This window comes from Lactuca saligna, chromosome 4, assembly GCF_052625555.1.
Source record: "Lactuca saligna cultivar CGN05327 chromosome 4, ASM5262555v1, whole genome shotgun sequence".
NCBI classification, from domain to species: domain Eukaryota; kingdom Viridiplantae; phylum Streptophyta; class Magnoliopsida; order Asterales; family Asteraceae; genus Lactuca; species Lactuca saligna.
The window spans coordinates 129,592,960-129,607,064 of record NC_136420.1 but is presented as its reverse complement, the minus strand read 5'-3'; the positions used below and the strand labels follow the sequence as shown (position 1 = coordinate 129,607,064).

At 34.8% G+C, this 14,105-nt stretch overlaps 2 protein-coding genes across 2 annotated transcripts; one reads left to right on the top strand and one right to left on the bottom strand.

The window, feature by feature from the left end:
* Window positions 1–5,338: 5,338 nt before the first annotated feature.
* On the top strand, window positions 5,339–6,923 carry LOC145042806 (protein ELF4-LIKE 4-like). The gene is made up of 2 exons (XM_078991288.1): window positions 5,339–5,671; window positions 6,236–6,923. The coding sequence occupies exon 2, from the start codon at window positions 6,301–6,303 to the stop codon at window positions 6,640–6,642; it is 342 nt and encodes a 113-aa protein (XP_078847414.1). The 5' UTR covers window positions 5,339–5,671; window positions 6,236–6,300; the 3' UTR covers window positions 6,643–6,923.
* Window positions 6,924–9,745: 2,822 nt separating this feature from the next.
* Window positions 9,746–13,797, bottom strand: LOC145042805 (Alpha/Beta hydrolase fold-containing protein). Its single transcript, XM_078991287.1, has 8 exons — window positions 13,614–13,797; window positions 12,850–13,168; window positions 12,572–12,769; window positions 12,157–12,429; window positions 11,913–12,015; window positions 11,687–11,805; window positions 11,436–11,612; window positions 9,746–10,581 (listed from the first exon to the last, which is right to left on the bottom strand). The coding sequence occupies exons 2-8, from the start codon at window positions 13,147–13,149 to the stop codon at window positions 9,847–9,849; spliced, it is 1,905 nt and encodes a 634-aa protein (XP_078847413.1). The 5' UTR covers window positions 13,150–13,168; window positions 13,614–13,797; the 3' UTR covers window positions 9,746–9,846.
* Window positions 13,798–14,105: the final 308 nt, after the last annotated feature.

The window sequence follows — 14,105 nt, the reverse complement described above, 5'->3', positions numbered from 1 at the left end:
AGTGATCTAAATGAAAGTCGTACAATACGATAATTTAAGAGCGTGCATAAAAAGAACGCCCAAATTTGACTTCGTATGAAGAAATTAGGATTTTTTTCTAAGTTCCGGCTTAACAGTATGCAGCCCGAAACTCGAATTTGAGATCGAGTGATTTTTAGCCGAAACAATCTAAACGAGAATCGAAGATCTCGTTAATAGTAGTGAAACGGAAGAAAGATAGATGAAAACGGACGTCGGATGAAGAAGTTATGAATTTCTAACAGAGTTTTCCTGTCCTGGCCTACTAAAAATAAATAATAAAAATAAAATCAAAATTAGCCGGCAGAGTCTAAATGAAAGTTGTAGAGCATAGTATCACCTACGCGTGGATATAAAGAACATAAAAAATGGAGCTCGTATGCGAAAGTTACGTAATTTTTGAAGTTTGGTATGTCGTTGTATGCTAAGCGTAATGGAGTACGCCCAACATACCCATATGCATGAACTGAAATGGGCCACGTCGACCTGACCCAATACTCAAGTGCATGGGTTCGTAAGCGATGACGACTCCAGCCTGATCTGAAGTGTACGCCCAACATAGCGCTTAGTACGCCCAGCGTACTCCAGGATTACGCCCAACGTAATCCCAGTTTCAGCACCCTATAAATAGAAGTCGAGGGTTGCCGATCTTTTTGCTACTTTTCTTCCTTTCTCTCTCATTTTTGTATCGTTTTGCTTGCAGGAAATACCCTGAAGCCTTAGTATTAATCCCGAGCCCCGAAGCGAGTCCTGAGGCCCCGAAGATCCCGAGAAGTAAAATTCCCGAGCCGAAGCTCCGCCCACGTGAAGCCCAGTTTTTGTGAAGATCTCCCGGTTTCACCGAAGAATACTACTTCTACAAGTCATAGCACTGTTCGTTCATCTTCTGATCTAGTGAGTGTATAGTTACTTTCTTCTAACACATAAATATAAAGTATTAGCTATGAAATACGTGTTATGTGTTATATATTATTTGTTTATTTGAGATGGGCTTGGAATTGATTTTTTATACGGGTGTTAAATGATTTAAACTGTGTTTGTATTTATATCTACAAAAATGTTGGGTAGAACATGGGTAGATGGAATAGTCGGTGACGATGTGACTTCGTGCCTATTGAGTAAGCCTTGGTGATGATGTGACTTCGTGCCTATTGAGTAAGCCTTGGTGACGATGCGACTTCGTGCCTATTTAATAAACCTTGGTGACGATGCGACTTCGTGCCTATTTGATAAACCTTGGTGACGATGTGATTTCATGCCTGTTGAGTAAACCTTGGTGACTATGGAGTTAGCGCCTGATAGCTATGGATTTAGTATCTGATAGATAAACTTTGGCAGCAATGGACTTCATGTCAGTTCCTTAGGTAAATCCTTAGGAATGAATGAATGAAGGATAATTGGTTCTTAGGGTAATCCCTTAAGAAATAAAGGAGTTATGGGGATGGGTATTTGGTTTGATTGTTTGATGATTGAATAATAAGTGTATTATTGTGGGTTAAAAACCCTATATGCTCACCAAGCTCTCAAGTCTGACGCACTCAGTTTTCTTTGTATCACAGGTATCAATACGAAGACATATTTCACTGAGAGATTAAAGGAGATGTAAATCATTAGTGTAAATAAATGTAAGTTCTATTTATGCTTATGTGTCTGTATCGGAACATGACATCCTGAGATTTTGTTATATAATGAAAATACTTTTCTTTAAGAAATGCTTTGATAAATTCTTATCATATTTTGTTTTGGGAACAAATTTCGCAATAGTTTTCTTTAAACGATTAATCTGATTTTAAAAACAAAGCATAAACAAATCGATCTTTTCCGGCCATGAAATTGGGGATGGGACACTGATTTTACAACACTGCTCGTTTCAGTAAGGGGCCGATCGGGGAGAACTCAGATTCTATACCTCGCCTCGGTAAGGGGCCAATTAGGGAGTACTCGGCTGAGTAATCGGCCAAATCTGTGAGTTTTACAACACTGCATCTTATAATGAATATGAATAGTGTTTATTAGGAAAGATGACAAAAGCACCATTTATGGGAAATTATGAAAGGGGAAAGGTTATGTTGGAACTCGTACACATTGATGTGTGTGGGTTGTTCATATCAATTACAAGGAACAATGAATGGTACTTTATTACATTTACTGATGATTTCAGTAGATATGGTTATGTTTATTTAATTAAACACAAATCTGAAATGTTTAATGTGTTCAGAACATACCAAAACAAAGTAGAAAATCAACTTGGGAAAAAGATTAAGATTCTCAGATCCGATAAGGGTGGTGAGTATCTTAATGATGTATTTTGCGATCATCATAGAAATTGTGGGATAATGTGTCATCCCCAAATTCACGGTCATTTTAAAAAATTTATTTATACTTATTTGAAAATCAGAGTATCATTTTAAAAAAGTAATATTGAGGAATTTGTTCCCAGAAAAACATGATAAAGATATTATCAAAGCATTTCTGAAGAAATGTATTTTGTTCATATTAAAACTTTGGGATGTCATCGTCAATACAAAAACACATAAGCATAAAGAGACCTTATCTACACTAATGATCTACATCTCCGTTAATATCTTAGTGTAATGTAGCTTCGTAGCGACCTGTGATACAAATAAACTGAGTGGGTCAGGTTGAGAAACCTGGTGAGTACATAGGGTTATCAACCCACAATAATATAGTTAATTTGTTTCTTCACATAATTCATGTCAAACAATTAACCCGATTACCCATGCCTATTTTCTTCATTTAATCTTCCCTAAAGATTTATCCTAAGGGTCATCTCTTATATCGTATCTACATCTCATCTCCTTACATCGCATTTCCTTACATGTTGGTTCCTAAGGACTTTTCCTAAGGATCATCGCATACATCGCATAGACAATACTGATTCGGGGATTACTCCCTCAATACGTGTCCAGTAAGGGTAAGGTTATCATCGCGTGAATACGTTGTTACAACATCGCATGAATACATAGTTATAACATCGCCTGAACTCGTAATTCATAGTAAGGGTTAGAGTATCATTGCATGAATATGTAGTTACAACATCGCATGAACTCGTAATTCATCACCTACATGTTATGAGTCTTCTAGTGTTTCCACTTGACTGTCTAGAACAGTCCTTAGTCGCCATATACACTCTGGTAGATGACTACATCGCCACATCACAGGTCAAGGTTATGGTATCTCCTCTCATCTCAGATCATCTATTTATCATCAACTATTTATTATCACTTAATTATCATCACCTTTCTATCATCACTTATTCATCATCACCTAATTATTATCACCTTTCTATCATCACCTATCTCTCATCACCCGTCACTACCTAATATATATTTATAAGTATAAAAATATGTATTCAGTTTGAATCACGTAAACATGTATAAATCATTCATCTAGCATAGAAATTAGGAACACGGATAATATGCACGCATAACACATAATTTATATTAAATACTTCATATCTATGCGTAAGATGAAAGTAACTATGCAATCACCTTAGTAGTGTGATTTAATAGAATCTAACTAGAAACAGTCAACGATTCATGATCGTCGGGTTTGGGATAAGGAATGTCTTCCGCAAACGAGAGAGGGAAAGGAAATTTGGTGTAATGAGAGAATGGGTCGGACTTGCTATTTATAGGTTTTTTGGGCCCTCTCACATCGTGAGAATCAATGCTCATGTCGTGAGCCATGGCTGCATCACCTCGTAGACTTGCCATTTGCGTCCCTAGCTTCGGAAGGTGTCTGTTTGACTCCTCACATCATGAGAAAACATGCTCACGTCTTAAGCCCTAAACTTATCACTCCCTAGACTTGTCATCTGTATTCTAGGCTTGAAATGTGTCTATTTGACTCCTCACATCATGAGAATACATGTTCCCGTTGTGAACCCTGACAGATTAGGGTTTCCGCCACGTGTCATGCTCTCAGACAGCTACATCTTCTGAAAAATATAACTTTTGCATATGAGCTCCGTTTTTTATGTTCTTTATATCCATGCATAGGTGGAGACATACTCTAAAACTTTCTTTTAGATCACTAAGGCTAAAAAGTACTTTATCGTAAACTCACTTTTTATGATTCTCAGTGTCATGTCGGTTTTATCGTAAAACTTCGACATATCATAACTTCTTCGTTATAACTCGGATTTCAACGTTCTTTATATGTACAAAACCCTTGTGACATATACTATAACTTGGTTAATATTATTTATTATAAATAATCTTCCGACAAAAATTCATTTTTTTGTTGCTTATTATCTCTAAATTGACTAACCCGAATTTATGGGTCTTACAGATAATCTCACAACTGACTCCACCCATAACACCACAACATAACGATGTAGCTAAGAGGAGAAACCAAACATTGTTTGATATGGTTTGGTGCATGATGAGTCGCAATATGCTTCCTCTAAGGTTATGGAAATATGCCTTATAGACTACAATAAAAGTCCTAAACACCAATTGAATTATGGAATGAAACTGTCATTTCATTATCATATTTAAAAATTTGGTGTTGTGAGGCTTACGTTTGACATGAGACTCAAGACGAATTAGAACCCAAGTCAGAGAAGTGTTATGTGGTTGGATATTCTACTGAATCATTTGGATATTTCGCTCAACACTTGATTCTTTTGATGTCATCAACATCTAATCATCAACTTCCTTTCAACACATACATCCACATACCGTAATCAAAATAGAGTACTTTCATCCTGTGATGCAGTTAAGACGACATGACATTGCAATGCTTATGGTAACACCGTCCCACCTTCTTTTACCCTCATTTTTTCTCATGTGCGGTGAGAACTCACCACACCTCATCCTATGTTTCAATTTATTTTGTGCAATTTTCAATTGTACATACAAGAGTCTTTACAGTAAAAAAATAAGGGACAATATAAGGTCACAGGTGAAAATAAATATAAAAGAATTATAAGAAATGAAATGACGTTCATGGAAGAGCAAATATGAGAAGCATGGTAACCCGTTAAATCTTTACTCTAGGTTATGGATCAATGAGCGAATAACATAAAATTGGTTACCTTAAAGATGGTTTTTTATTTTTCCTTTTGGGTCTTTTTAAAAACCAATTATATTTTGTTAAACTAGCATTACTTGATTGGGTCTCATTATGCCATTTATTGTACCCAAAAAAAGTGATTGTGCCATTATGGATCATTGGATTTACAATAATTGCTTTCTGTCAAAATCAAGAAAATTGGGGATTAGGTCGGATTAGATCCGGTCCAGAAAACATTCAAACCCACCCGGTCCAATAGACATCGGTACATAACATTTACATCTCATGAGTGCCAAAAGTCGTCTTCTTTCGTCCAGAAAAGCAAAAGAAAACGCAATCAGAATTCAGAAACAGCGGAGAATCCCGCAGGTGAAGTAAACGAGGGAAGAGAGAGAAACAGAAACAGAAAAAGAAAAGAGGGAGAGAGGGAGAGAGAACCAAAATACACGTCGTGTGTACTGTCAAATCTCGTATACAGAAGACTCCAATTGTATATCTCTCTCTTCTTTCTTGCTGATGATTTCAGGGTCTCTGCTTAATCTCAGCCTTTGGGGAATACCTGATTTCGATACCCTTTTTGACGTTTCCGCAAATAATGTTCTTTATGTTGCAGGTGAATGATTTCCTCCTTCCTCCTTCCTCCTTCCTTCTTGCTTTATTTTTTCTAACTGATGTGTACGATTCCATGAATTTCAATGCTTCTTTCTGTTTTTTGTTCGACCTTTTCTTCATGGATTTAGTTTCTTGTAATCTTGCCTTCTGGGTGTTTGATAAAATGCCATCTTTCTCATAAAGCAGTTCATGACATTGTTGTGTTTAATTGGGGTTCGTAATACTTAAAGCAAGAACCCTTTTTCCTCTTTCCACCATTTAAAGATGCCCTGATCTTTTTTTTTTCAATAGATTTCTTTCTTGAAATATCAAGATTATATGCCTGTTTACCAATTTTGGGGCATTGTATATTCTACTTAGAAAATTCAGTAAAACATCATTTGTCCACAAAAGGCTGGTTGAATCATAAATAGGTAGATTAATTATCTTACTCCAAATTCTAAACCAAAAACGGAATTGAAAGATTGCTAGGACCCATATAACATAATCCATGATTGCCTTTACATTAACTATTTGTGATGATTTCTATTAACTTTACAATCTTTCACTACTTCATAAACTTCAGGTGTTTAATTCTGGGTGTTTCTGATTTAACACAAGGGAGGAAAAGAAAAAGAAAAAGAAAGAACAATGGAAGGTGATATATTTTCAGGAATTGGAAACGGATCACAATTAGGAGTAGATGGGAAAGTACTACAAACATTTCAAAAGAGCTTTGTTCAAGTCCAAAACATTTTGGATCAAAACAGACTGCTGATCAATGAAATCAATCAGAATCAAGAATCTAAATTACCTGTTAACTTGACAAGAAACGTGGGTCTAATCAGAGAACTCAACAACAATGTTAAAAGAGTGGTTGATCTTTATGGTGATCTTTCAAACTCTTTTAGCAAATCAATGGATGCATCATCTGAAGCTGAGTCAGGTGGGACAACAAGATCTGATGGGAAAAAAAGAGTGAGGTCTGGCTAAATGCTAATCAAATCAAGATCAACATCTTTCTTTTAACATCTCTTTTAGGAATGAATATCATTTTCATAATTGGCAATTCAAGCTACCAAATATCATACCCATGTTGTAATTTTTGTTTAAAACGTCTCTCGTTTAGCTATTCCACATGATTTAAGCATGTTTTTAGGTTTCTTCTTCTTTTGTTATAAAATTGCAGTGGGGTTTCACCAATAATCACCGTGTAATTTGGTTTTTGTAATAATACTTATCTCTTTATAAATCAAGGGGTTCTTCAATAGTTACTGATTGAGTTAGATCTGATTGAGTCACAAACACAATCAGAAACAACATTGAATCTTGAATCAGACCGGGTAAGAGGCATATCTGAGGATTCTAAATGTGATATCAAACAGTCTGATCCAACATTTTACCATATCAAGTAAGAGACATATCAAACAGCTTGTAAGCAATTATGATCAAGATTCATATTTTAATGAAGCAAAATGTAATCTTTATGGAATAATTCTGATAGGTGCACATATGGGTATCTTTTATCTTGACCAAAGTTGATTCTGAAATGAAAAGGAAAAGCTTTTTGTGTGGTTTTTCAAGAATCTGATTATGGTGTTTTTGGTTGGAAGGAAGGACATGAATTCGGCCATAGATATGGTTAAAAAAGGTGGCTCAAAATCAAGAAAAAGTAAGCAGTGTGGTTGTGAGCTGTGAGCTGTGATGTTTGATGATTCTGTTTGGATGAGGTCTGTATTGAAGATGCTTTTAGTTTTGTGGGGAAAGTAGGATTCGAAAGTAGCTTTTGGTAATCATGATCCCCTGCCAAATCATCGGGACTCTTTTGTCCTTTATACATCAACCATTGTGCTTGTACCAAGTGGTCGGCTACATAGTACCAATTATATGTAACATTAGAGAAACAAATATATTTTAATAATGTAAGTGGATTAGAAAGAAAACAAAATAGGAAATAGGGATTAAAAATGATAAACTTTTGAAAATTAAAAAGACAAGGGGATGGATTCATAATCAGTTTTTAATGATACTATTTTGGAGAGGTAATTTCGATTTTCGGACAGGGGGAGACATCTAACAGCCCCAACAGTGTCTCCGCCCATGTTGCAATCTCTTCTCTTTAAATAAATACTATTTTGGAGAGATAATTTCGATCTCTCTCTCTATCTATCTATCTATCTATCTATATATATATATTACATAGGTTAATTTAAAAATAAAAATAAAAAAGCTAAATATAAATGTCAAAATATTTAAGAACTTTAAATTTATAAGAAAATAAGAAAAATAATGAATTATTATAATGTAAATGTTTTTTATTTTTTAAATTTAAACAAATAATTCAAATAAATAAAAGAAACTAATGAGCTTTAATTTTGAGAATTTTGAAATTAAAAGGTAAATTCTTTAATGAAATTGATATCCATTTATTATTACATTTATTGCAATTATTAAATTTAAATATTATGTGGAATTTAATAAAATAGAAAAACTCATAAAATGACATGTGAAAAAATAATAATTCAAAATAACCACAAAATGATATTTGACAATGTGAATGAGAATGTGACAAGTAGTAAAAAAACTTTCATTTATTAGAAATGATAGATTACATGGTACGAAAAAAAAATGATAATATTGTATGAAAAATGAAATAATGATGTGACAATTCATTGAATTTTATAGAATTCAATGCACCGATGTGTTATTGAAACATTTTTTATGTCAACACTTAATCTTCTGTTTGATGTGCACATAACCAATAAAAGTGCCTACAGTATTTCTTTATCATACTCAGACAACTATTAGATGTTGTTTGTTTTTTCTAAAAAATCTCTTCTAACCACTTATTGTTGCGACGCGCAACACTTAGCTCTTTGCAAATGTTTGTTTTTCAGAAGACTTCTGACTTAAAAACTGTTGCGCGTGTGCTGTGTGGCGCAACACTTGACCTTCTGCTTCAAACATCTTCACGTCTTACTTTAGCTTATTGCAGCAGTCTGCAGAGATTAAAAAACAAACTTTTTATTACAAGCTACAGCCGTTTGGTCCCCCTCTTCTGCTATAGAGGGTTGTAGAGGTGATCCACAGACTTCAAACATTTTCGCTTCGAAAAAACAAACGATACCTAAGTCTTTATTACACAACATCGTAATCCTAAACACCTTCTACCTCATAAGCCTTTATTACACCTCTATTAGGGTAGGGAGGAGGATAAGAACTTTGAAATCAGTGAGAACGCTGATCGTCTTGAAGAATTTTGTAAACGCTTTTTGTATCTGATGTTTCGAACTTATGTCTATGTTAACATGAAATTCAGATTATGATGATAATCTTCCAAGGAACAATCTCGAATCAATACACTAATAAGATGCCACAAACTAGGGTTTGTATAAAATTCAAATTCTTTTGATTACCAAAAATAAGTAAATACTGATTTTATCTTACAAAAAAAAGATGTCGGTTTTAAGAATAATTATAAAGAATATATATTGAAAATAAGATTTTCATAAACTTTTTCTTAACAAATAAATTTTCGGGTCCAGGCATTGCCCCGCACCCCAGGATGGAGGCCCCCATCAACCTTGTCATTTGGTCGAACTGAAATCAAACCCGCTTTATACAAATGTATATACTACACGCATCATAACTAGGAATAAAATCAATAATTGAACTCTATTAGTAATCTATAAATTTCATTGTACTAAAATATCATGGATGTTTTTTTTTTTTTTTCAAAGACAAAAGATATGTAGTCTGCGAACATGACACCATCACTCAAGGACTTTGATCATGTCTCGAACAAATCTTTACAGACAACAAACACAAGCATATTGCCAATTCATCCAACATCTTCAACTATTGCTAATGTCAGATTTCCCTTTGAGATAAGTTGGGGAACCACTTTATTTACTTATGAAAATAAACTTTCCATTTAATTTGACATGTTTGGTTTTTCTATGAAGGATCACATGGGGGAATCATATCAGGACTGTGAATATGTTGAAACTTTATGTTTGATAATCTATTATTCTACACGTCAAGCCTAATGCATCAACAATAATCTGTTACAAACTCATTTTGTGACTACATAACATATCAAAACTTTGGTTTCTTTATAAACTAAACACAACAAACATAACAGGTGTCAGTCAGAATCTTCAAATATGAACTAATTATGTACAAGACTCTCACTTACTATAACACTACTTCAATTTCTTCAGAACTACTTTGACTTTTCAACGACACCTTATCTTTCTCAAGCTCCCGTATTAACTTCTCCATCTGTCTTCTATAAACCGGCATAAAATGATCAGTTATCATACTATGTGACAATCTAATTTTACTATACAACGACCTTGGCGCCAAATATATCCCCACTTTATCTTCCACCACCTCATCATCATCATCATCATCATCATCATGTGTATCACTTGATGATGACGTGTCATTACTTTCTCTCTCCTCCACAACCTGAGGAGCCGTCGTCACTATATGCATGATCTTCCCCGCCGGAAAAAACCTATGCGCCTCCTTCGTATCCGCCACACTGTTCTCCGGCAACACCTTTGCCGCCTCCTCCTCCTCCCTCATCTCCTTCGCCACGTCAGCTTCCTCCCCTTCACTGTGCTCATACAGCTCGTGTTCAAGCTGTTCCCATAGTTCAAACTCAGTCATTCGGTCTTCATGGGTGCCTGCCACGTCAGCAGAACGTGAGCCCGATACGTTTGTTTCGTCCGATGAAGACACGGGGAGTTCGAGGGCTCGAGCTGTCGTTTCGGTGGTGGAAGACGGCTGCTCTGGCAACATCATGTTGGCGGCTGCCGCCGGTCTCCGGCGAGGGCCCATGCATGACCATGATGAGATGTCGAGAGTCGGGCGGGACCATGCTGATGCCGCCTGAGCCATGCTTTGTGCTCGCCTCATCACCACCTATAAATTAGAATCGTCCACCATTTTTAGCAACTTTTTAGAAAGAGAAAACTCCATAATAGTCCTTATGTTTTGGCTTCGTAATCGATTTAGTCCTTATATGTTTTTTTTATTCAATTAAGTCTCAAAAATCAGCAGTTGTATTCATTTTAACAGTTTTACTCGGTCAGCAGGTCATCTCACTTTCAAAAATTACACTTTTGGCCAACATTTTAAATTTTATTACAAACTTGGTCCAAAATTTACACTTTTGCCCAGATTTCAAAGTTTTGTTACAATTTCATCCTAAATTTAGTTTTTTACATCTTTTTTTTTTTTTTTTTAAATTGAATATGTTTTGTTAGTTGTATAAAATCATACTTATACTCATGGGCAATTGAATTAAAAAATGCTTTAAAAAAAAGGTTTTTATATAATATATAGGTATTTTGCATACAAAAATGTTTTTTTTTTATTTTAAATTATATAGAAAAAATAAGGTTTTTTATGTGAAAAATATGTTTTTTTTTGTATAAAAATGATTTTTATACAACAAACAAAAGATAATCGATTTTTTTTTTTTTTTGAAAAAAGAAAGTAAAAAACTAAACTTAAGATGAATTCGTAACAAAATTTTGAAATCTGGTCCAAAAGTGTAAATGTTGGGCCAAATTTGTTTAAAAATTCAAAATCTGGGCCAAAAGTGTAATTTTTGAAAGTAGGATGACCTGGTAACCGAGTAAAAGCATCAAAACAAATACAATTGCCGATTTTTGAGACTTAATTAAATAAAATAAAACATATAAGGACTAAATAGATTATGAGGACAAATTTTATGGAGTTTTCCATTTTAGGAAAAAGAACATGGTATTTACCTGTGTGCCACTGGAAACTGGCCGGAGCATTTCGCCGGCTCCGGCGACTTTTGCTCTGGCGGTTGCCATTGATGGAAGCCGGGAGCCTAAAGCGGATGCTGACCGGTAAAATGTTCTAAGAATTCTTGTATGTTCAATTTGAGTTCTTAAATCATTCAGCCATGCTGATGCTGTAACCTGTGGAGACATGACAAAAAAAATGTTTCATTTCACCCCCTGAAAAATATAGTATTTACAATTCTAGTACTTGCCTCTGCCCGTAAATCATCCACTGAAGCAGCTGAGAATGTGGGGACAAGATCAGCTCCGTTTATTACAGATGTAATGAATTCATTCCCTGAATCTGCCAACTCCCATGTCATACAAGCACCTAATAATTATCATATCAACAATTTTCAATTATAGAAATCAAGATTTTATTAATTTGAAAAAATAAATAAATAAATAAAGTACAATGCTATAACTTGATAGGTTTACCTGGAGCAAATGTGACACAGGTAGTTGCAGAGAGTTCTTTTTGTTCCCTTAGGACATAAGTTAAAAGTGCAGCAGTTCCACCACCCAAAGAATGTCCAACAATCTGAATTTAATATAAAATCTTTTTTTTTTTAATATATATATATATATATATATATATATATATATATATATATATATATATATTATTAAATTAAATGATGGAATATAAGAAAAGGAAAGATAAAAAGTAAAAAAGTAATGCCTGAAGCTTATAATCAGGGTAATCTTGGAATGCTTTAAGAAGAAGAGGAGTTGCAAGCTTTGCAATCCATCGAGCAGCTGCAACCATTCCACAATGAGCATAACCTAATACCAAATTAGTAACTCCACCTTCATGCACAACTGTATGATGAAATGGCACAACTGCCCCTGTTGCAGCTGTTAGAGTGTCCTTGATGCTGTGGGTCCCACGAATCAATAGAAGGAATGTTTTTGTCTTGTGGTTTATTAATATTGTAAAAGCCGGCTTCAAAATCTGAGATAAACTAACCAAAATTGTCATATTACAGTCTTGTTTTCTTTTCAAAGGTAAGGGTAAAATGGTCAGATCAACCTCACCAAAAGAAAGAAACAGTAAAGTAAGCAGAACATCATTTATAGAGAGAGAGAATACTTACTCCAGCTTTGGGTTCCTGAATAAGAACATCTTCAGGTGAAAAGCCTGTCTCCTCTAGAAACATGGGAAATGTTTTTTTGGAGAAATGCCAGCAAAGAGTCAACAAGTCTAAGAGATATTTAAGCTCAGAAACTATTTCAGGCCCTGTAAGTTGCAGGCTTTCTTCACCTCCATATACACTACTGACATGCAAATTCCCCTGTAGATCATATTCCATATTTCCATCAATCAAATGAAGAGTCAAATCATGGTGAAATTGACATCATGTTACATGCTAACCTGTCGTTTCAACAAATAGCTGATGCCGAAAGCTAAATCTCCAATTGGCCATTTACCTAAAGTTTCTGAATAGGTAAATCGAAGAGTTTCTGAGAGAGTTGAAATGGTTTCCAGCCATGTTGCAGGAGCCTGGATTAGTCTACTGGATACTCGTTCAACTCCTGAAGAACCATGACTCTGTACAAGGCTATCACTTTCTTCTTCGTCATCGGGTGTTGTGCCTGATTGTAGTTTTTTGTTTAAAGTATAATATAACAGAGCAGCTGCACCCGCTGCTGTTGCCATTGTTGCTGTCGCCATGAGATTAAGAGCTTGATATCTGCGGAAGAAGAAAAAAAGTTGTATGAAAAACAGTTTCTCTAAATAGAAAACGCGTATGGAAGTCTTCAATCGTTTTCTTTGAAGACAGTTAATCTCAAATTTGTACAACTTTAAACTAAAATTGTAAACAAAGAAATCAACAGACATTTCCTACAAGAAACGGATTCCGACAGAAGTCGTATAGCGATGGCTTAAAAGGGAGACTATTCTTTTGGGAACTATCACTCGGGAATTAAGCAGAAGAAAAATGTGGAAATAACGATGACGATTAAAGCAAATAAACTCAAATTCATCAAAACATTGAAACCCGAGGGTAGAATTAAAACCTGATCGTTATAAATATCTAACAAAACAAAAACCCTAAAAACCCAAACTCCGAGAGACGATATTATTCCGATAAGCGATCACAAAAACACGAAATAGAACACGGTTTGATTACGAACCTGTGAGAAGAGAACCCCGGGTGCTAGAGAAATCTGGAAAGCATTCGAAGGTTAAACCGGAGAAATCAAGGAAAGGAATTTGAAGTTGGATAAATCCTAAAACCAAGAACGTCTGTTTGATAAAGTTGGCAGAGAAGCCATCTGTTTGGAAGAACAGAGAAGAAATAACCGACTTATTATTCTTTTTTTTTTTTTTTTTTTTTTTTTCCCTTTTATGTAAAATAAGAAAAGATCGAAAGAGTTTGAAATGTTTGTGTGAAAACGAGAGGTGGCCGGTGGGCACTTTCTTGACTTCGATATTAGGTGTACATGGTCCAAAAAGGTGACTCGACCCAAATGGCATGAGTAGTGTTATGACGAAATAAATACGATTTATTTATTTGAAAATGATAAACTATGTAAATCTTATAAATTATTTGTTAAAATTAATTAAACAATAGTAAAATGTTAAAAATAGTTACGATCTTGCAGGATGGTAGGACGCCTTCTGCG

Excerpts from the sequence above, each read along its gene's own strand:
- LOC145042806 (XM_078991288.1), top strand. The coding sequence starts at position 6,301 with ATGGAAGGTGATATATTTTCAGGAATTGGAAACGGATCACAATTAGGA.
- LOC145042805 (XM_078991287.1), bottom strand. The coding sequence starts at position 13,149 with ATGGCGACAGCAACAATGGCAACAGCAGCGGGTGCAGCTGCTCTGTTA. Across the intron at positions 12,430-12,571 it reads TTCAGGAACCCAAAGCTGGA|ATTTTGAAGCCGGCTTTTAC; the intron begins GTAAGTATTCTC and ends AGTTTATCTCAG. Across the intron at positions 11,806-11,912 it reads CTGTGTCACATTTGCTCCAG|GTGCTTGTATGACATGGGAG; the intron begins GTAAACCTATCA and ends GATAATTATTAG.